Source organism: Ostreococcus tauri, assembly GCF_000214015.3.
Source record: "Ostreococcus tauri WGS project CAID00000000 data, contig chromosome 05, whole genome shotgun sequence".
In the NCBI taxonomy this organism is placed as follows: domain Eukaryota; kingdom Viridiplantae; phylum Chlorophyta; class Mamiellophyceae; order Mamiellales; family Bathycoccaceae; genus Ostreococcus; species Ostreococcus tauri.
In genome coordinates, this window is record NC_014430.2 from 706,816 (window position 1) to 727,517 (window position 20,702).

At 61.1% G+C, this 20,702-nt stretch overlaps 14 protein-coding genes across 14 annotated transcripts in view; 7 read left to right on the plus strand and 7 right to left on the minus strand.

Annotated features, from left to right (window-relative positions):
* Window positions 1-281, plus strand: part of OT_ostta05g04270 (unnamed product) — a gene marked incomplete at both ends in the record, with an annotated part of 419 nt that extends 138 nt beyond the window's left edge. Inside the window, one exon of the mRNA XM_022984354.1 lies at window positions 46-281. Coding sequence (XP_022839094.1) covers window positions 46-281 — 236 coding nt within the window. The remainder of the gene's footprint in view (window positions 1-45) is intronic.
* Window positions 282-350: 69 nt separating this feature from the next.
* On the minus strand, window positions 351-1,193 carry OT_ostta05g04280 (Protein of unknown function DUF2046; the record flags this gene model as incomplete). The annotated part of the gene is made up of 1 exon (XM_003079488.2): window positions 351-1,193. One exon carries the CDS (start codon window positions 1,191-1,193, stop codon window positions 351-353), a length of 843 nt encoding a protein of 280 aa, XP_003079536.2.
* Window positions 1,194-1,338: 145 nt separating this feature from the next.
* On the minus strand, window positions 1,339-6,573 carry OT_ostta05g04290 (SNF2-related; the record flags this gene model as incomplete). Its single annotated transcript, XM_022984355.1, has 1 exon — window positions 1,339-6,573. The coding sequence occupies one exon, from the start codon at window positions 6,571-6,573 to the stop codon at window positions 1,339-1,341; it is 5,235 nt and encodes a 1,744-aa protein (XP_022839095.1).
* Window positions 6,574-6,810: 237 nt separating this feature from the next.
* On the plus strand, window positions 6,811-7,662 carry OT_ostta05g04300 (unnamed product; the record flags this gene model as incomplete). Its single annotated transcript, XM_003079490.2, has 1 exon — window positions 6,811-7,662. The coding sequence occupies one exon, from the start codon at window positions 6,811-6,813 to the stop codon at window positions 7,660-7,662; it is 852 nt and encodes a 283-aa protein (XP_003079538.2).
* A 206-nt stretch (window positions 7,663-7,868) lies between these two features.
* OT_ostta05g04310 (GCN5-like 1) lies at window positions 7,869-8,367 on the plus strand (the record flags this gene model as incomplete). Its single annotated transcript, XM_022984356.1, has 2 exons — window positions 7,869-7,932; window positions 8,039-8,367. 2 exons carry the CDS (start codon window positions 7,869-7,871, stop codon window positions 8,365-8,367), a joined length of 393 nt encoding a protein of 130 aa, XP_022839096.1.
* An 85-nt stretch (window positions 8,368-8,452) lies between these two features.
* Window positions 8,453-9,587, minus strand: OT_ostta05g04320 (JAB/MPN domain; the record flags this gene model as incomplete). Its single annotated transcript, XM_022984357.1, has 2 exons — window positions 8,453-9,338; window positions 9,451-9,587. The coding sequence occupies 2 exons, from the start codon at window positions 9,585-9,587 to the stop codon at window positions 8,453-8,455; spliced, it is 1,023 nt and encodes a 340-aa protein (XP_022839097.1).
* Window positions 9,588-9,820: 233 nt separating this feature from the next.
* On the minus strand, window positions 9,821-11,689 carry OT_ostta05g04330 (Glycoside hydrolase, family 37, conserved site; the record flags this gene model as incomplete). Its single annotated transcript, XM_003079493.1, has 1 exon — window positions 9,821-11,689. One exon carries the CDS (start codon window positions 11,687-11,689, stop codon window positions 9,821-9,823), a length of 1,869 nt encoding a protein of 622 aa, XP_003079541.1.
* A 283-nt stretch (window positions 11,690-11,972) lies between these two features.
* Window positions 11,973-12,647, minus strand: OT_ostta05g04340 (Thioredoxin-like fold; the record flags this gene model as incomplete). Its single annotated transcript, XM_003079494.2, has 1 exon — window positions 11,973-12,647. One exon carries the CDS (start codon window positions 12,645-12,647, stop codon window positions 11,973-11,975), a length of 675 nt encoding a protein of 224 aa, XP_003079542.2.
* Window positions 12,648-12,754: 107 nt separating this feature from the next.
* On the plus strand, window positions 12,755-13,315 carry OT_ostta05g04350 (unnamed product; the record flags this gene model as incomplete). The annotated part of the gene is made up of 1 exon (XM_003079495.1): window positions 12,755-13,315. The coding sequence occupies one exon, from the start codon at window positions 12,755-12,757 to the stop codon at window positions 13,313-13,315; it is 561 nt and encodes a 186-aa protein (XP_003079543.1).
* A 185-nt stretch (window positions 13,316-13,500) lies between these two features.
* OT_ostta05g04360 (Ribosomal protein S1, RNA-binding domain) lies at window positions 13,501-15,630 on the plus strand (the record flags this gene model as incomplete). The annotated part of the gene is made up of 1 exon (XM_003079496.2): window positions 13,501-15,630. One exon carries the CDS (start codon window positions 13,501-13,503, stop codon window positions 15,628-15,630), a length of 2,130 nt encoding a protein of 709 aa, XP_003079544.2.
* Window positions 15,631-15,719: 89 nt separating this feature from the next.
* OT_ostta05g04365 (hypothetical protein) lies at window positions 15,720-17,051 on the plus strand (the record flags this gene model as incomplete). Its single annotated transcript, XM_022984358.1, has 1 exon — window positions 15,720-17,051. The coding sequence occupies one exon, from the start codon at window positions 15,720-15,722 to the stop codon at window positions 17,049-17,051; it is 1,332 nt and encodes a 443-aa protein (XP_022839098.1).
* Window positions 17,052-17,147: 96 nt separating this feature from the next.
* Window positions 17,148-18,980, plus strand: OT_ostta05g04370 (ABC-2 type transporter; the record flags this gene model as incomplete). The annotated part of the gene is made up of 1 exon (XM_003079497.2): window positions 17,148-18,980. The coding sequence occupies one exon, from the start codon at window positions 17,148-17,150 to the stop codon at window positions 18,978-18,980; it is 1,833 nt and encodes a 610-aa protein (XP_003079545.2).
* Window positions 18,981-19,086: 106 nt separating this feature from the next.
* Window positions 19,087-20,094, minus strand: OT_ostta05g04380 (Ferredoxin-dependent bilin reductase; the record flags this gene model as incomplete). Its single annotated transcript, XM_003079498.1, has 1 exon — window positions 19,087-20,094. One exon carries the CDS (start codon window positions 20,092-20,094, stop codon window positions 19,087-19,089), a length of 1,008 nt encoding a protein of 335 aa, XP_003079546.1.
* A 152-nt stretch (window positions 20,095-20,246) lies between these two features.
* OT_ostta05g04390 (unnamed product) lies at window positions 20,247-20,651 on the minus strand (the record flags this gene model as incomplete). The annotated part of the gene is made up of 1 exon (XM_003079499.2): window positions 20,247-20,651. The coding sequence occupies one exon, from the start codon at window positions 20,649-20,651 to the stop codon at window positions 20,247-20,249; it is 405 nt and encodes a 134-aa protein (XP_003079547.2).
* Between the last annotated feature and the right edge of the window lie 51 nt (window positions 20,652-20,702).

Below are 20,702 nucleotides of genomic sequence, written 5' to 3' on the forward strand. Positions count from 1 at the left end.
ACGCGGCGGCGACGCGGGACGCGGCGCGCCGAGCGAGGGACGAAGGAACCAAGGCGGTGACGCGCGCGCTCAAGACGGAAAAGGCGAAGAAAAAGGGGAAGAAGAAGAAATTGGCGTCGTATACCGTGTCGGTGTCGTCGATAGTGGGGGATGGGGCGGCGAGCGGCGCGCCGAGACGCGCGACGCAAAAGAGCGCGGCGCGCGAGACGATTTCATCGACGCCGCGGTACGCGAGCGGGAACCCGTTCGCCGCGCTCGCGGGGGTGAGCAAAAAGAGATAGTGTACCCGTACTGTATAAAATTTACAAAACGTGCTCTGAAACGACAAAAAGTATTCACGCGAGCGCGACTCAGCTCGTTCTGGGCGAGCGCGGTTCCGAGCTGGTAGATCTCGCGCTCGGAGGCGCGGAGCTTCCGGCGTGCGACGCGCTTTGCTGCATCTGACGCCGCCCTGGACTCAGCGATTCCCTGTCGCTCGCAAACGGCGACGTCATGGACGAACCCGGTTGTCTCGCGAACGGGTCTCTTCTGAACCCGTCTCTCCCGAACGACCCCCTCCTCGGCGAGCCCAACTGATCGTCGCTCACGTACTCGCTATCGCTCACCGCTCCACCGAGCCCCTTCCCCTGCCGCTCCAACGATCGATTCCGTTTCAACAACGCCAAGATCTGCGACTGCATCAGGTTCACGATGTGTTCCTCTTCGCTCTCCAACGTATTCTCCAACCGCACCTTCTCCTCCTTCAACCGCATCGTCTCGCTCGATTTCTGCTCTAAATCCTTCGACAACCGATCGCGCTCCTTCGCCACCTGCGTTTTCTCCCTCCCGAGCTCCTCGATCGCCGTCGTGAGTCGATGCATCATCCGTTCCTGCTCTCGCTCCAGCGCGTTTTCCAGCGCGCACTTCTCATCCTGCAACCGCCGCAACCGTCGTTCGAGGTGTTCCACCAGCTCCCCCTCTCGCTTCTGCGCGTCGCGCGCTAAGATCTCTCGCTCCTGGTTCGCCGCCTCGAGCTTACGATTGAGCGCTTGGACTAAGAACTCCTCCTCGGCCTCCACCGTTTGCGCGAGCTTCTCCGCGCTCGCGCGAACTTTACGTAATTCCTCCTCCAAGTGGTTCGCGCGCGCGCGTTCGAGCGCGAGCGCCGCGCTCGATGGGTCCGTCGGTCGTCGCTCGCTCGACGCGGGCGTCATCGAACGCGGCGCGCGCGGCGGTGCGCGACGGCGGGTCGAGGGGTGAATTGTGCGGCGCCGCGTCGCGCGCGCGGGCGAGACGTGGACGAACGATCGATCTATCGATTCATGGCGTCGGTCACGCGGCCCACAGGGACGGGTGTGATTAACCGGAGGTGTCGTACTCGGCGTAGCGAGGGTTGGACGCGCGCGCGCGCGCGGTCAAGGCGTCCCAGTCGGCGACGCCCGGGGCGAGGGATCGCAGGGCCTCCGTGAACGTACGACCGCTCGGACCGACGTTGCCGTGACGAACGACGGCCCAGAACACGCGTGGGCTCGCGACGGCCATCGCTGCCGGTGCGAGGTTTTCGCGAGCGGTTTTCGCGTCCGAGGCGACGACGGCGAGGACGAACGGTAAAATCGCCGCCGGGAGATCCTGCACGCAGTCCGAGCGCTCCGTCATCGATGCTTTTCCCTGCCCGACGTCGGAACGGTATTTTACCACGAGACGACCGTCGGGGAGTGAGGAGAAGGCGACGTTTCCCGCGCACACGGCGGCGCACTTGGCGTTGCCCTCGGTTTCTCGGCGGCGCTCGTCGATTATGGACCTGAACGCGTCTTGGAGCGAACGTACGACAGGGTCGTTCGCCGCGGATTTCGATCCGGACTCCGCCGCTCGAAGGAGATCGAGCGACATCGTCGCCGCGGTACCACGGCCGCCGCTGTCGTCGATGAGGTCGGGATCTTGCAGCATCATCTCCGTGCTCGTCTCCGAAGCCTTCAGCGCGCTCGCCAGTCGTCGCTGCACGCGGGAGTCCAAAACAGCCGTGTCTACGAATTTCTTCACTGCTTCCCGCGGTGCTTCTTTACGTTTCGTACTGGTAACGACGGTCGTTACTGGGACGTCTGGCGCCACTTCCTCCGTCGCGCTTGCGCGACGTAGACTGATCAAATCGTTCTGACGAATGCCGAGCAGAGAAATCGGCGTAGACAAGTCCTTCTCCGTGAGCGCTCTCGGTGGAAATCCACAAAAGATGGTAAAATCTTCCAAACCGACCCCGAGTCTCGTGGATACGCGCGCTCGCATGGCCGACACCGTCGTCTTCGCGCCGTTGGGTAACGTGAACTCCTTCACTGAACCACCATCCGTGGGGTCGCGCACGCGCATCATCCAAGTAGCCAACGACGATGCGTCTTCAGCGTTAGTCGCGCGACCGTTCATCTTGATCGGGCTTCCAATGTCCGGCGCCTTGCCTCCCCTAGCGGCCAACTCGGCCGCGCTCTCTTCGAGCGCCTTGCGAGTCGAGTACTCCTCTTCTACTTCGCCGATTGTTCTGCCAGTGCCGAGCATGCGACCGCTTCCGCCGTCGCCTCCGAGCCGAGCGAAGTGATCTTGCACCGCTTTGGCTCTTTTAGCCGCAGCTTCGTCCGATGCTTTCGAAGGAACGAGCGCGAGACGCTCCAAAACTCTTCTGCGCGAGAGCGATTCGACGACGAGTGTCGGAGCCACGTCAGCTTCGTCTTCTTTGTCGTTCTCCTCGGCGTCAGCTTCGTTGATTGTTTCACCCGCCAATTCTAGCTCTTTCTTCGTCATCGGTTTGCGCAACAATTCTGCCTGCACGTCGAGCATGGTCTCCTCCGCGGTGTTCTCCATCGCGAGCACCTCGACGTGGACGGTGTCCATCTGACCCATGCGGTGCGCGCGAGAGACGACTTGCTCTTCCAGTGACATGTTCGACAGAGGCTCCATGAGGAAAACATACGAAACAAAGGATAAATCCAATCCCTCCGCGGCCGCGCGATTCAAAAGCAAAACGGCGACGTCCGGGTCGTTCTTGAACGTTTTCAATGCCTCCTCGCGCTCAAACCGAGTTTGTCCAATGCGCGTTATGCTCTCGTGCGGAACACGTGCGCCGTAAAGCGCCAAGTCAATGGAGTCCAAATGCGGACGGAAACTACTGTACACGATGCACTTCTTGGGCGGCGGCATGGAAGGTTTGAAATCTCTCACCTTGAGCGGCAAGGCGACATCTAGGCGTCGACGTTTTCGTCGATTGGTCTGTGGCCGCGCGTTTGGATTGATCGACCCGTTCCATCCCGGCGTGTCCTCGGCGAGCCCGTTCGCCTCGCGTGCGAAGAAGGCGTCTCGTTCGTCTTGCTGCCTCAACGTTTCCTCGTCCACAGCGGCACCAATCTTTCGAAGACGCGCAAGCAAATGGTCCACTTTGGAGCTCTCACCCTGTGCGTACACGCCATCGGCTCGACTCTCGTCTACTTTCCACGGGTGCTGAATGTACGACGGTTGAAGTTCGATGAGATCCTCGGGCACGGCTTGTGCTGGGTTGGAGTTGTACGGGTTCTCTCGCTGCATGACATAGGCAGAACCGCACACCGGACACCCACGAGGAGCACGGACTATCCCAGGCGGGAGATCCGGTTCATCGACCGCGTTCTCGACCCCGTTCAGCGTCTTTCCCTTGGGCGGACCGTGCATGACACAGCCGCAGCACAAAATATGCGCACACGGTGTGACGAGTGGCATGATCACCTCGTGCGCACACAAGTCGCACGTTCCTTTGCACTGCATCAACATGGGCGACACGCGCCTACAACGCGCCTTGCGTTCCTCTTCACCAAAGCCCCGCTTTTTAAGATAATGATGCAAATCACGAATCGTTTCATCAAATTCATCGGGATCAAACGTCGTTGGCATCTTGCCAACCACGCACGCGGCTTCTCGTAGGTTAGTCACCGCGGCCGACGCTGATAGCACATTCTTGGGATTGAGTAGAGACTCTTCGTGACACGGATCCCCCCAATCAGCCAAGAGCAACGATCGTTTGACGTGCGCGACGAGATCGTTGTAAGACTCGGCGTGTACGTCGCTAAACTTCAACATGGTCGTCGTGCGTTTCATGGGCGGCAACAAAATGTGCGACTTGCACGTGCGAACCATGCACCGACGTAAAATGTCCCCAAGACGAAGAACGGCGTCGACCTGTGTTAATCGATCCGTACCCTCCAACGGTCGCTGCACCGCGTTCGACCAGAGCGCAGTGCTGTTCCCATAAGGTGGCTGGCGAAGGAATCCCAGAAGAGGCTGCAGATGCGCCGTGCCGTCTCCCTTGAGCGTGCTCGGTGTGGGCGTGCCTGTCATCAGCCACCGAGCGTGGGCTTTGAGCGCGCAAGCCACCGAAAGCTTGGCCGTAATCGCTAGAGTCGCGCCGAGCTGGTGACCCTCATCCATGATGACTCGCTGCCACATGATGCGCAACAGCGGTGAATCCACCTTTGAAAATTCAGTCGACAGCCGATTGATGGGCATGATGACAATATCAAAATCGCTCGCCAAATCGCTCGCATCCATATCCGAGAAGTCGAACATATACGTAGGCTCCCACGCGCCTTCGCTCTTTACCTCGCCCTCCTTTTTGTCGTTCTTTGGAGACTTATCCAAAACTGCAACGCGCGGGATCCATCGAGCGGCATCACCGCCGGTGCAAATGCGTATTTGCGTGAGCCAGTGCTCGATGAGAACGCTCGGAATGATGATGAACGTCGCTCTGGATAACCACACGCGTGTGGTCTCCCCGCCTCTTCGCCTGTTATCTACGGCGCACACAGCGTCGTGAAGCGCTTGTTTGTCTAAAATGAGATCGTCCTCACACGGTCCGGGTGGGGCGAACGGAAAGGCGTTTTCCAACTTGCCGATGCCGTCGTACTTGACCAAACCGAGCGCGTGAAATAGCGGTGGATGGTCCGAGCTCCTACGAAACAGCGGTATCGACAGCGGCATCGCGTGAGAAACCTCTGTTGTGTTTTCTAAAATGTAGTCCACGACATCGCACGTCGCCTCGCGACCGATGTACATGAAACAATTGCGCAGTACGCCCTCGAAGTGCGTCGTATTTCTAGCCAGACGCGCCGAATCTTCCTTCATCCCCTCGCGAGCGATGAATCCGATCGGTGCAGCGTGCGACGAGCACTCCAGGCGTGCCCGCCAATCCGGATTCTCAACCGTCGCCGCTGCCAACTCCTCGTGCGCGCGCTTTTCCTCCCTTTCTGACCGTTTCGCACCGCGCCCGTTCACCGTTCCGTCCAGACCATTTTTCGCAACAGCGGCGAAGTATCCAACGGGCGTGCCCCCGTTCGAGCGTCTGCTTCGTCGAAGACCGGAAGAATCACCGCGAGACGAGTTCCGACTCATCGTTGACTTTGCCGGCGGTGTCTCGGCGTACGACGTCGACGCACTAGAGCCATCCATCACGGTCGGACCGAGCGATCCGAAGGCCGAGCTCGTCTCATCGTAGTACCACCTCTCTCCAATCTTTCGCGCGGTGCAACCTGGCGGTGGAGACGGACGCCAACCACGCCGAGCCAACACGAGCGCGAGAGCGGTGACGGTCTTTCCTAAGCCGGGCTCGTCGCACAACATACCACCCTGCGAATCCTCGTGTACCTCAGGATGCTGGTCGCTCAAATCGCCCTTTATCGTGTTTAACCACAACACACGTCCGTCATCGCATTCAAAACGCTTCCACAGAGGATCTTGAACGCGAGGCAATCGCGCGCGCTCGCGTCGTCGCATCCATCCGAGCGCCGCGCGTTGGTGCGGATGCAGCGTGAGCGCCATTCCCGGAGACGTCTCCTCGACGCGCGAGCGAAACCCTCGACACGTCGCCGCCAAAGTGCCCGCGCACCTGACGTCCAAAAAACCTAAAATACGACTCAAAACATCCTCCGGCAAGTCCCCGGCGCACAGATAGCCATCGACAGCCCGTCGCACCGGTTCGTGTTCCCGTTTCATCTCCGGTCGCAACTCCTCCAAAGTCGCGCTCATCGTCGCCCTACGATCACCCGCGTGCGCACAACATCCCAAAACACCGCAAAAACCACTCTCGAGCGTCGGATCAAGCGCCTCATCGTCGTATTCCTCCGACGTCTTCTCCCGCGCGCTCGTCATGTGCGTCGCCGCGACGATTCGCGCGTGGCGCCCGCATCGCCCCCACCCCCCAATCGCCGTCCCGACCACCGACACCTCACACCGAACGATCAAAACCACGGTACCCCCTCCCCCGCGCGCCCGCATCGCGCCGTTCGCGTCGCCGTCGCCGTCGCCGCCGCCGCCGCCGCGCGTCCCGACCGCCGTCGCCGTCCCGCGCGCGCCCAACTCCACGAACGCGCGCGCGAACGCCGATCCACCCGCGCACGTCGCCTCGAACGTCCCGTTCGCCGCCGCATCATCGCGCTCGCCGTCCGCCTCCGTCGTCGCCCGAGAGATTCGAAGCGTTCGCCCATCGCTCGCCCGAATGCGCAAGAGATCGCCCCGTCGCACCTCCCTCGCCGCCGCCGCCGTCGTCTCCAGCGCGACGTAACACCGTCCGAGCGACGCGCGCGGCATCGCCCGCCTCGGCGTCGCCGCGACGCGCCGCGACGCCGCGCGACGCACTCGCGCGCGCGCGTCGACGCCATCGATCCCGTGAAAGGTGACCACCGTGCGCGTCGAAAGGGACGTCCACCTTTCGACGCGATCGATCCACCGGTCGACGCCTTTCGAGGGGTGACCACGGCGCGCGCGCGCGAGGACCGGGACTCGGGCGCGCGCGCGTTCGGGCGCTCGCGCGCGCGCGGGGCGACGATGGCGACGCCGCGCGCGCGTCGTCCGCCGCGACCGCGCGCGCGGGCGCCCGCGTCGGCGACGGCGACGGAGGCGACGGCATCGATGGGGCTCGAACGCGATGGGGCGACGCACGCGCGACGGAGCTCGAGCGTGGATTTTAAAGAGCTCCTGGACACCGCGTCGCACTACGCGACGCACTTTGGACGACACGACGCGTACGCGGGCGGGGAGCAGGGACGGCCGCTCATGCGGGGGTGGGTGCACTTCGCGTGTCTGGTGTCGGCGCTGACCGGACGGGTTCTGGGATATCACGCGCGCGTACCGGAGGAGGCGGTTTTGTTCATTCAGTGCACGCTGTTGACGTACGCGCTGTCGGTGTGTCTGCACATGGTGCCGTGGAAGACGCGGTTGGGGTACGACGTGGCGCTGGCGCTGGATTTTATTGGGATATCGTGGGGGTTCACGTCGCACACGATTTTGTGGACCAAAGGCATTCATAGTTTCTCGCAGTGGGGGGCCGTGATCACGTTCGGGTTGATGGTGGCGATGCAAGTGGCGGCGTTCACGCAGAAGAGTAAGCGGGTTTTGATGTTCATGCGTCGGCGACGAATGACGCTTATTTTGTTAAACATTGTATTCTTAGGCGTCGTCGAGTGGCGAGCGATTCAAGACTTCAAGACGATGCTCTTGATACAGGTGCTCTCCAAGATCGTGTCGCCTCTGTACTTTGTGATGTGCGCGAGATTTGATGCGAATCACAAGCCTTTCCTGGCTATTCCAGGGGTGTGGGGACCGCACGAGAATTGGCACGTCATGATTTTGGTCGTGCACCTGTTGCAGCTCAGAGCGCTCGTGGCACAAAATCCGTGACGACGTCCAAACGTTCAGGACACGTGCGATCCATTTTTCGCGCGGTACGAGCAAGACAACGTGTGCGCGACGACAATCGTCGCCCATCTCGGCGCCACATCGTCGCCGGTCTAGCTCAAAGTGACACATTTTGTGAGTCAACAATCTTTGTCGAACACCCGCGTCGCCGCTTCGTCTCGCACTTCACACCGCGCCTCTCGACGATAATGTCGCTCAAGAAACTCTACGAAGACCATCGCTCGAGTCAAAACCGTGTCAAGCGCGATGTCGGTGCGTGCGTCGTCTTCGTGCGTCGTCTTCGCGCGCGAATACTACACGAAGAGCGCATCAACACCATCGTGAAATCAAAGACTAACGTTGCTCGTCTCGCTCACAGAGACGCTCCGACGAGAGGCTTTGGCGTCCGTGAACGCGCTCACGGAAGAGCTCACCGAACCCGTGCACGCCGGAGCGCAGGCGGCGTTTGAAAATCAAAAGAGAGTGGAGCAGAGCGCGCGGCGGTTGAGCGAGACCTCGGCGGCGTTGAGAGCGCGCGCGGAATCGTGGGCAAAGTCGATGGAGGCGTTCGATAAGGAATTGAGGGCGATCGGGGACTTTGAAAATTGGGTGCGGGCGATGGAGCACGATTTACGGACGTTGGCGTCGGCGTTGGAGGAGAAGATGGCGGAGCGGGAGAAGGCGGAGAGCGGGTCGGCGGCTTCGTAGCAGAGCGGAAAGATGTGTAATAAAAGAATGATTAGCGGCGTAGAATTACAAGCATCGATGCGTCAAATCGCAGCGCTCGATTCGATCAGTCTATTTGCATCTGGTCGAGGGATTTTATGGCGTCGACGGCGCGCGCGGCGTCGAAGAGCGCACTCTTCACCGCGTGCGCGGTGAAACCTTTTGATTGTTCGACCGCGAGCGCCACGGCGTCGCGCGTCGCAGCGGCGATCGGGGATTCCGGCGCGTCCGCGGCCGCTCTCGGCATCGCGCCGGTCGGGCCGCCACGCTTGAGCGCCTGCTCAGCGCTCGCGATTTTACTCTGGATATCCCAAACTTGTCCGGCGACGAGCCTGCGATTATTCAAGAACGGCGCTGAGCTCAGAGGGTTCACCCAGTACTGCTCCTTGAGTGGATTCAAACTCCGAGCGTCGAGAGAGCTCTTGAAAAAACTCACGTCTAAGGAGTAGTACTTGTTCGCGTGCACGCCGAAGTCCTCAACCTTACTCAGCGGAATGGTCTGTTGTTTCGACGTCGACGCCTCGTCTGGCGGCGCGTACCCGTCCGGAAACGTTCGAAACGCCCCGATCTCAACCTTACCCTGCGCGCACGTTCTCGTGGGATCGATCACAATCGCCATGAACGGTTCGTTGTACCTCTGATTTAACATTTGTGTGTTCACGTCGATGCCCGACAACCAGCACCCGTACCCGGGGTGCGAGTGATACCATCCAACGACGTTCTCTCCCCTCCCCGTCCGCTTCATAGCTCCGACGTGTTCCACCATGTACTCATACGCCTCTGCTTGCGCGTTCACCCTGGTTTCCGTGCCCTCGACCGGGAGCTCAAACGCATCCGTCACCACGAACGCGTCGCCGCGCGTCTGCCCGAGCAGCGTCCCCATCACCTCGATCTCTCCGCCCCGTTCGCAGTGTTGCGTCATTTTCATCAGAGCCAAGGCTGAGATCTTTACCCTGCGCGTCGAACATCGCGACGTCAGCGGCGTATTCGTCCACGCACGACGCGTGTGCGTCACATTCAGGTCGCGCGAATGAAATCAACGCATCAACGCGTTCGTCGACGTACTTTTTGAAGTAGTGCGGGTCACGGGTCCACGGTTTTTGCTCGGCGACGAGTCTTTGCGCGGTGTCGTCGAAGACGAAGAGTTCGTCCGAGGCGCTCGCGCGCGCGGTGGCGGGGTCGTCCGGTCCGGGTGGATCCATGGATGGTTACCGCGCGTCGCGAAGTGCGTCGCGAGGCGCGGCGCGACGGTGAGGTTGTTGGATGAATCGTTTCGTGGTTAATACAACGGCGCGACGGGTGAATGCCGCGCGCCCTCAAAAATATATGTCTTTCAAAAAAATCTTCAAAAGAATACATCGACGCGCCGAAGGCGCGTCTTCGTGGCCGTTTTATATCGTTCATTATTGTACTGCGTATGACTCGTCGTCGTCGGTCATCGCTCGTCGCCGCATGGGAAGCCGTACTGCGACATCAGACGGAGCGTCACGCCGTTCGTCCACCCGAATCCTCGCTGAGGGACGTACTCTCCGCCTCCGCCGACACCATGGACGTCGGCGCGGACGTCGTATTTCTCGTGCATGTATCCGGTCTCTTTCCAAGCCGCGTGCGCGGTGCGAATCCACGCGTGCGCGAGAGTCTTGGCGTACGCCTCCTCCTTAGGAGCAAATATCTGGATAGCCTCGACGATCATGTGCGTCGTCGGTGCCCAGGCATTGGGCCAATCCCACTGCTGTCCGCTCTCGATACGTGAAGTCGCGATACCGTTCTCCGTGACGAGCTTGGATTCCTTGAGTGCTCGGACGACTTCGTACGCGCGTTCGCTGTCTCTGTCCGCAGCGCCGCACCAGAGCGGGGTGAAATCGCTCGTGAAAGGGCTCTGAGAAGCCGGTTTGAGATCGCACACATCGCGATAAATCGCTCGCGCGTCCTCAGCCTGGCGCGGCTTGAACGCCATGTCTCGCCAACGCTTGACGTCGTCATCCCAGAGAACTGCGTTGATGGCTCTTCGGCGCGCGTCAGCCGCGTGCGAAAACTTTTCGAGAACCTGCGTCAAGTACAGTCGCTCGGCGTAGAGCTCATCCTCGGGTTTGATCGTGACCAGGATTTCGCGCGCGAGATAGACAATTTCTGACTCAACACGAAGCATGAAACCGTTCAAGTCGGCGGGAATAATGTCGCACGTGCGAATCGTCTCCAGAGTGTCGCCGTCGAGGAACCATCTCGAGCTGAAATCGTACCCGCTCTCCGCCGCGCTCGCGAGGTGACGATAAATCGTTCGCTTCGCCTCGAGCTTTTCGACGCCATCTCGGATGTTCTTCGTCGCGCGTCGCGCCAGCTCGACGTCTTCTCTGTAACTCTCGGGCCTCGGACGCGTGGTGTTCGCGAAGTACCGCGCGAGCGCGTGAATCTCCCCGGTCTCCGGATCACGAACGTTAATGATTCTCTCCGGTCGAGTGAGATACGCGTACTCTTGCACGAGCATCGGAAGCGATTGTCGCAACCACGCGAGATCTTTCGTCGCGTCGTACACGACGGCCACGCACGACGTCAGCAATGGCGGTTGAGAGCGGTTCAAGTAGTACACGCGAGCGCCGTTCGGGACGAACCCGTACGTGTTCACCATGTGCAACAAATTATTTGTCACACCTTTCGCAGTGGCGTGCATCTCGCTCGCGAGCAATCCCAAGACGATCCAGTACGTGTCCCAGTAGTACGTCTCCCGAAACCGCTCGCCCGGCACGACGGCGGGAAACGGCAAACGGATTCTCGAACTCGTCGTCCGCTTCACCGTCTCGTCCGCTCTCGCCGCCTCCGCCTTCTCCGGAGAACTCAACCCATCACCGCTCACGATCGCGATCGGCGTCTCCGTCTCCGCCTCCTCCTCATCATCCGCGTCTAACCTCGCCAGCACCCTCCACAACCCGTGAACGTGCGTCGCGAACGCCCGGCTCTCCGCGCACGCGGCTTCCCTCGTCATTCCCACATCTTCCCGCCAATCGCTCAACTCCGGCGTCCGCGTCCGATCTCTCGGTCCACTCTCAAAGTGTTCATTCAAGAACGCCCTCGCCGCTTTCGCGCACGTCGCCGCCCTCGACCCCGCGAGCGCCCGAATGAGCGTCGCCGGCGGACTCCGCGCCCGCGTGTCCACGAAACTCTTCGAATCCGTCCACAGTTCCGCTCGACGCGCCGCGTTCAGGATCGCCGCGTTACAAAACGACGCGTACGACGCCTCCGCGTGATGCGCCGCGACGTGCGTCTCGTCGTCGACGTCGTCGCTCTCCGAGGATCCTCGCACGTCCATGGGTCGGTCGCGATTCACCGCCCGCGACGGCGTTCGCGCGTTCGCTCGCGCGCGCGTCGCCCGCGCCGGGCGCGCGAGCGAGCGCGCGGGAGCGAGCGCGATCGATCGCGGGTGGAGAATCGCGCCCGGGCGCGCGCGCGCCGAGAAACGACGCGTCGAGAGCGTCGGGACGGTCGACACAAAAGTGCCGTGAAGTGTCGGGTGTAGGGTTTAGGTGGCCGGGGTGTGTCCACGATATGGGGTCTGTGGAGGTACAGTATGGGATCGTGCTGCCCACGCGGGGTCACCGGGACGCGAGGTCGCGCTCGAGCTTGTCGACGATGCCCGCGCGCACGTCCGCGCCGAACGCGCGGGCGTAGGCGTCGCGGGCGCAGTTGCGACCCATGTAGCGGGCGATGTTCGGATACGGCGCCCAGGAGACGCGTGGGAAAAACTGCGGGACGTAGAGGAGGTACGCCGCGACGGCGCAGTCGGCGACGCCCCACGCGTCGCCGACCAAGAACTCCCGCTCGCGCAGGATGTCGTCTAAGCGTCGTAAACGCTTTTGGTTCGGGTTCTTGGCGCCGGTGTCCACGACGCCGCCGCGTTCGTTCTCGATGAAGAGGACGCCGTCGAGCGTCGCGTTCGCCCAGACGACCCACGCGGCGGCCTCGGCTCGCTTCTTAGCGTCGTCCATCCCGCCGTACGCGTCCGCGAGGTACATGAGGATCGCTCCGGATTCGAATACCGTTAATCCATCGTCCTCGAGCGCGGGGACCTGGCCGAACGGGTGCGGATTGCTCGGGTCGTTCGGCGCGCGCGCGCGCACGTCCAAGCCAATCTCGTGGCAATACCAATTCACCAACGGCGACCGCGAGCCCGGGGAGCCGTAGAGCGTGGGCGCGGACGCTCGACACGCGTGTCGACGTCCGCGCGCGCGCGCGACGCGACCACACGGCGCTTTCACCGCGAGCGACATGATCTGATGGCATCGTTCGTCATAAAGTGCATCGTGTCGACGTCACTCGACACAAAACCTCGCGCGCGCGATCGACCCAGCGTCGCGTCGCGCCCGCGTCGACGGCGATGGCGACCGCGGTGCGAGTCGTCCCGCGCGCGGGCGCTCCGGCGCGCGCGCGCGTCGCCGCGCGGGCGAAGAAGGGCGGCGCATTCTTGAAGGAGTTTGGGCCCGAGGATGAAAAACCAACACAGAGCTCGAAGAAGCGCGCGAGCGCGTCCAAGGGCATGACGGAGAACGATCAGAGAGGGTTCCCGGCGCTGGAAAAGGTGGAGGGGAGCGATCCGTTCAGCGTGAACTTGATGGTGAAGAAAGTGGGACCGATGAACGTGGTGTGGAACGGAGTCGGGACGCTGCAGGTCCCGGACGCGGGCGATAAGCGCGCGAGCGTGGACCTGGCGCGGATATGTCTGGCGCAGCGCGCGGAGGTATTGATCGAGAACTTTGAGCGTTTGTATCCGAAGATGAAGTCGGCGCGGGTGGAGTGGGCGATGCAGCCGTTCGATGACGCGTACGGCGACCCGTTCGACCCGTTCATGACGCTCCCGGAGGACCAAGTCGCCGAGTTCGTTCCGGGCAACTTACAATTCTTGAAGAAGCCGAAGCTCGTCGCCCCCGGGGCGCAGTGATTTGAAATTCACGGACACTCGAACGCCATCAGCGTCTTCGGCGTCGCGCGCGCGCCGAATCGTCGCTCGCGCCGTCGCGCCTCGCGTCTCGCCCGCGTCGCCCCTCGCGTCGCCCGCGTTCCGTCTCCACACGTCGACGCCCGTCGCCGCACGCGACCGCATCGCGCGCGTGCTCGCACATAACCATGCGGGCCGCGTGCGCGCCACCGAACGCGCGTTTCATCGCGCGCGCGCGTCGCGCACGACCGAAACATCGCGCCGCCGCTTTTCTGACATCCATTCGCGCCGCCGCCGCGCCCGACGCCGACGACGCCGCCGTCGATGACGCACCGAGCGATCCGTGGCTGGAAGACCGTCGCGCGTACTTGTCCGCGCTCACGGTGGAGAAAGGGTTGAAACCGCTGTGCCGAGGGTACGGGTTGAAATTGGGCGGGTCCAAGGGCGCGTTGCTCGAGCGCGTGTTGGCGCACGAGAGCGCGAATCGGTCGATGATGGCGCCCATGGAGGAGGTCGTGAAGAAAGCGACGTCGTGGAGGAATTCTAGGGTTGTGTCGGTGGAGAGACCGGACGCGCGGGCGGAGGCGAGGATGCGGGAGCGACGAGCGCGAGTGGACGAAGCGGGCGGATGGGGACGGAGCGAGGAGGAGGACGACGGCGAGGACGTGAACGATGATGGGTGGGGGTCGTCATGGGCGAAGAGAGCCGATCGCGAGGAGGCGAGCACGACGGAGAGGATGTTGGAACTCGAGGCGAAGTATCCCGAGCTGCGACCGGCGAGCGAGAAAGTGAGCAAGGATGACTTGGCGAGACGCGTCGCCGTCGTCAACGGATTACGAGCGCTGGCAAAGGACAAGTCTGGATACGAGGCGGACACCGGGATGCACCTCGAGGCGATCGCACGAGCGATCACGACCATGTATAAGGAGATTCCAGGGAGCGCGCTTAGGTTGATCCAGCGCGAGCGAAGGGACGCGCGCTTGGACGTGAGCGTGGACATTGACGTCGAACGCGGGCGGTTCGCCGTGTTGGTGCAAGTTTTCGGACGCTCGGGGACGGTGGAGCGCGAGTACGACGACACAAAATTTTTCACTTTTAACATTCGTCGTCAGAATCGCATGCGGACGCTGATTCGATACATGTCTGAGGAGATGAAGAGCGGCGTGGCGCGAATGGCGACGGAGAATTACGTCGAGCAAATCGGAAGCCTGTGCGTGGGTACCACGAGGTTCCGCTCAGAGGATGGCTCTTGGATGGTGGACATCGCCGACGGTGCCGCGGGTGTGATTCCACCCGAGGAACAGCTGCAGTTATTTAACGACCGTCAGCTCAAGCAGGGTGACGAGGTATCGTGCTACGTCCTCGACGTCGATCAAAACTTGTTCACGGGACGCGAGCAAACGCCTGTGGTACTGTCGATGACGATTCCTGCCGTCGTCGCGGCGATCATCCGCGACGAAGTGCCAGAGATCGCCAAGGGCGACGTTGAAATCAAGGCCATCGCGCGCATCGCCGGTAAAATCACCAAGGTTGCTGTCGCTCCGGTTCCAGGTTCGTCCATCTGGAACACGATCGACGTGTGCGTCGGCGTCGATCAGGTGAGACTGAAGCGCATCAGAGAGCGCGCCGGTGGTGAGGTCGTGCACTTCATCAATTGGAGCGATGACCCCTCCGAGGTGGTCAAGGCGGCACTGTTTCCGGCCGACGTCAAGTCGGTAGAAAAGTCTTTCCCCGACGGCTCGCAGCGCCCCAAGTTTACCGCCTACGTGAGCGAATTCGACGTCAAGCGCGCTATTGGCACGAATGGAAACAACGTCAAGCTCTGCGCCGCGCTGACGAACTCGTTCGTGGTCATCGAAGCGGTCGCGGACTCTCGATCGAGTAGGAGAAGCTCGTCTTTCAACGACGATCCTGGCGACGGTTTCGATTATGGAAGCGGCGGATTTTGGGGCGACGATCGCGACGATGAGTTCGGCGCCACCGCGGCTGAAAAGTTTGCCGACATTCTCAAGGACGACCGCTTCGGCGAGCGTCGCCAGGGCGTGGTTTTAGACGATCTCGGCTGGCCTGAGTTCGATGAGTTCGAGGACATGCCAACGTCCAAGCCTGCGGTGGAATCCAAGCCCAAGGCAGAGCTCAAAACACTCGACGAGGCGCTCGGCGATCGATCGGACGGAGACGAAGACGCCCCCGAGGAATGGGTCGTCGGTCCGGGTCGACCCGGTCTCGTCACCTTTGGCGCCACCGGTCGCGCCGGTGTTGTCGGTTCCGCCCTATTTCTCGGCGACGAGGACTCGGATGAGCTCTACGATGATTAATCAAGACGCAAAATGTTTTGGCGCCAATCCCGCGCCGAGCGCGTGCGATGCCACCGCATACGACCCGCACTCCTCGGCGCGCTTCGCCCATGTCAGACCCGTTCGTCCTCGACGCCGCGTACGTGTACCCTCTCTGTGCGCGCGCACTCGCCCTCGTCGCGCGTCGAACGCGTGGTTTCCGTGAGCCCCGTCATCTCGCGCGCGTGCTGGACGCCGAGCTCCGCGCGCGCGATGACGGTGAAGTCATCTTCACCGTAGTCACGCGCGAGCGACGAATGATGAGCCACCCAGAACGCGTGTTGGACGGTATTGTCGACGCCGCGCGGGCGTACGCGGACGGCGGCGTCGCAGTGGAGCTTCGAACACCGGTAGCGCTCGGAACGACGATTCGGATACGAATCGCTCGCGGCGCGCGCGATGACGTGCAGACCGAAGTGATCGAAGATGAAGATGGGAACGCGTGGACCGGCCGGACGGTTATGCAAATATCGTTCACGTGTCGCGTCGAGGTGGTTCATTTCTTTCGGAGAACGTACGAAGGGTTCATTGTACGCGCCCGCGCGGCGATGGAATCGACGGAGATCGATGCGACGCTGATGGAGATTGACGCGGAGAAAGACGGCGTTGACGACGCGCAAGTTCGCGTAAAACGCGTGGCGTCGGCAGGCGAATCGACATCGCTCGAGAAAAAGGTGGTAGTCTCTCGCGTTGTGAGCGATAAGTCGACATGGTGCGCGACGTGCAGAGTTGAGATCGCACGCGTTGACAGCGAGTCGTCAATCGATGGAGTGAGCGTTTGGATCAACGGCAGTCTGCTTCCCTGGTGCGAAGCCAACTTAGTTTTCGAGCACATATTTTGCGTTGAAGCGACGAAATTCGCCGCCTTCGCGCTTCCACCACTTCGTCCGGATCTCTCGCGCGAGTCAAATCCAGAGCACATAATTTACTTTGCTCCGCCAACCGTGAGCGCCGAAATTGGAGCCTTCATTCGTCGTGTGACCGTTCACTTGATGAACTTTCCTAATTATACGAAACGTGAAGACGTCATAGCGTCCGGATGTCCTCTCTCAGGCGTCAAGCACGGCGAGAGAACCGTCATGCTTGCCGACTCAATTCGAAGCGCCGGAGCAAATTTTCGAGTGCGAAGCGAGTTGGTTAGCACAGGTATATTCGACGCCCTTCGTGCGTTCAAACGCGATGACCCGTCAGTGTTCTGCGCTCCTAGCGAAAAACCGTTCATGTCTCAGTGCGAGCGGATCCTTGGCAACGTTCTCGGGATTCTGGAAAAATCCACCCGTCTTGAGACCGTACATTTTCTGAAAAGACTCGACGACGTAGAGAACGATTGGCGCTCGCGAGCGCTTCGAAAGCTCCAGACATCGACGATGTCTTTGACTAATAATGTGCACGAGTTGATGTGATTCAGAGATATCATCGAGGAGACCTCGGCTCCCCTTGGCCAGCCGCCAGCCGTCAGCCGTCAGCCGCCAGCTCGTGCCCTCACTCCTCGCAGCGCCATGGACTCAACCACGCGAACCAAGTCCGTGGAAGTCTCGCTGCCTCGTCGAGGGAGCCAGAGCTCATTCACGAGTAAGTCCAATCGCCACGCGCTCGATGTCGTCGTCGATAACGTCTCGTACGAGGTCACGAATGTGAAGACGAAGGACAGGCTGAAGCTCTTGACCGATGTTTCGTGCGTCTTCGAGCACGGTCGCGTGCACGCGCTCATGGGCGCGTCGGGGGCGGGTAAGACGACACTGCTGGACGTCATCACGTCTCGCGTCACGAGCGGAGAAGTCTCGGGCAACGGGGTGTACTACGGTGGTACGCCGGCGACGAAGGAGTCTTTCCGAGCGTGCGCGGCGTACGTCGAGCAGAGAGACACGCTCTTGGCGTCGCTCACGGTTAAGGAAATGCTAAATTACTGGGCCGAACTCCGGGCGAGAAACGAGGATGAGCGCGTTGAGATTTTGGCTCGTGTGCCGGGGATCATCGACGACTTGAACCTCGGGGAGTGTGCAGACGTGGTCGTGGGAGACTCGCTGTCGCGAGGTATCTCCGGAGGTCAGGCGAAGCGCACAAACTTGGCCTTGGCACTCATTACTGACCCAGATGTGCTGTTCCTGGACGAACCGACGAGTGGTTTGGACAGCGCCACGTCTTTGGACATTGTGCAGATTCTGAAGCAGCTCGCGGACTCTGGCGTCACCGTCATTGCGACGATTCATTCGCCCACTTCCGAGGCGTTCCGTCTTTTCGATTCACTCGTCATGCTCAAGAAGGGTCGCGTCGCCTTCGCGGGACCGATGAACACGGTGACGACATACTTCCATGGTCTGGGATATGAGTACACCGAGTCATTTAACATGGCAGATTTTTACGTTGGCGCTGTTGCAAGCGATGACGTCGATTGCGTCGGTGCCTTCGCGAAGAGCTCGGCTGGTGATGCTAACAAAGGTGCAGTCAGAGCTGCGAGGGCGAAGGAACAGCTTCCACCGCCGCCACAACCGAAGGTCACGCGTGGTGCGCTTTCAAAAATTGTCACGCTCATAAAGTATCGCACTCGGTACAACTACAAAAATCCAGATTTCGTTGCCGCAAGAAGCGCTGGCAACATCTTGTTCGGTTTTGTCATGATGTCTCTCTTTTGGAAAATTGGTGCACCGAGCGGTGATGCGCAAGAACAGTCGACGCAGTTGAACGTCGCGAGTCTGCTCTCGATGATTAACATCTTGCCGAGTTTCCAGGCGAGTGGATACATGCCATCCGTGGTGATGGAACGCGCCATGTTCTATCGCGAGATAGACGACGGCGTATACCCGTTACTATCGTACATCGCGTACAAGATTATCGAAGAGGGGTTGTTGGCGATCCCCGTAAGCCTCGTTGCGCAGATGATGCTCTTTCTCGGCTGCGCCATCAAGGGTAATTTCTTCTACTTTTGGATAATTAATTACGGCGTCATGAGCTGTGGGATCGCGCTCGCGTACGTTTGTTCCGCCGTCGCGCCTGATATGGATTCGGCGAACACGCTATTGCCGGTGTATAACGTCGTTCAACTTTTATTTTCGGGACTCATTATCCGCCCGGAATCGATGCCGAAAGGATGGGCGTGGTATCGCCACACGCTCTTCGTGCGATACGGCTGGCAAGCTCAGATGCGTAATCATTTCCACAACGGCGAGCCGAAGGTCTTCGTCGATGATTCCGGAACGGCAGTCGGCGTTTCAGACTTCTATGGCGTCAAACACTCGCTTTCAACGAACATTCTTGCCGTCTTCGGCATTTGGCTCTTCTGGATCGTCCTCGCGTACGTCGCAATGAAAAACATTCGCCACCAAAAGCGATGATGTGCAGAAGCGAAGATGCTCTATCAAACTAATTTTTACATTTTACACATTCACAATGATTCTTTACCGTAATTGTAACATCGTTGGAATTTTTTCTTTCACAGTTCTACGCCTTTGCGCCTGGAAACAGAACCGTTTCCGCGAACTCGCGCGCCCAATCCTCGCCGTACCAGCTCGCAAACATCGGAATCGCGGGATCGTGTGTAAGTTGCCACGCATCGTGCGCATCCTGCGCCGCTCGCGCCGTCTCTTCCGTGAGTACGCATCGACGCACATCCTCGAGTGCCAGTCCAAATTTACACGCGCCATCCATGGCCTCCGCTTCGCGCTCCGCCTCATCCAAGCGTGCGAGCCACACGTCCACGTACGCCTCGACGACGTCAAGCGAACATCGCATGACGTCCTCGCTCGCGCTTTCGGGCCTGGCGAAGAACATCCCTCTGGAGAAGAACTCAGCGTCCTCGTAAAATTTATTCGACGGAGTCGTCGCATTTAGCTTCGCCGCCGCCGTCGACGCACGTCCACCTGCTCCCACGACCGCCAAGAGATCCGGCACGTACGCCGAAGCGTAATCCATGTCCCGACACATCGGTTGCAAATCCACGCCGATCAAAATCTTCCTCGCGTTCCCTTTACCGACGCAAATTAAATCCACGCCGAGCAGCGGCGCGTCCGGCGCGCTCGGCTCTGGGTACGCCACTAAATTAAAAATCTGCGCCGCCTCCCCTCCGTCCACGTACGTCGACCGCACGCGACGTAATCGAGGCGTGCGCCAAACGTCCGTCGTGGTCGTCACGCCCAACCGCTCGTTCGTTTTCGTCGTCGTCTCCACGGCGGACGCCGCGCCGCACCGCCGCGCCAACGCCTCTCGCGTCGACGCCTCGTGCGCGCGAAACGTGAACGCGACGCCCGATGCAGACGACGAAAATGACGACGACGACGACGACTCTACGGCGCGCCCCGACGCGTCGGCGGCGCGCGAGACGACGCGTCTTCGTGCGCTCGAGAGCGAAAAGTTCCTCGTCGCAGACGAACGACGACGCCGCACGAACGCCGCGTCGGTGCGCTCGCTCGCGCACGGCACCGACGTCTCCACCGCAACGCTCGCGCCCATCGCTCGGGCTCGCGACGGCCCGTCGACGGACGAACTGTGACGTCCGCGCGCGCTTCGAGCCCGCGCGCGTCGCCGCGCGAACGCCGATGGACATCGCGATCGCGCGCGATCGCGTGCGGGAGCCGGACTACATCGAGTATACATGACTAGGATTAGGATTGGAGGAACGCGTAGGCGCGATCGGCGAAATCTCGAGCGAGCGCGAGCTCGTCCTCGCTGCACGCGTCGACGAGCTCTTCGACCGTCGACGTCCATCCTTCTCTCTCGGCGGCGCTCACGGGCGCACAGCACAGCGGGACGCCGCCAGGGGAAAATTCGTAGTTATCCAACGCCGGTCCCGCGATGTCGACCTCGATCCACGCGTCTTCGCCGTCGTCGCCCTTGGCGTCCAGGCGACAGACGCACGTTTGATGAAACGCGGCTCTCGTCCCGAGCTTCGCCGCGATGTCCTCCCCGAACTCGTGCGTCAACAGATTCGCCTTCCTCCCCGACTCATCGTGATACACGAGCTCGGGATTCGCGAATAACCCACCCTTCAGCGGCCTCGGCGCGCGCATCGCGCGCACCTCCACCACCCGCGTCCCGCGCCGCGCCCGAAGCCCCCCCCC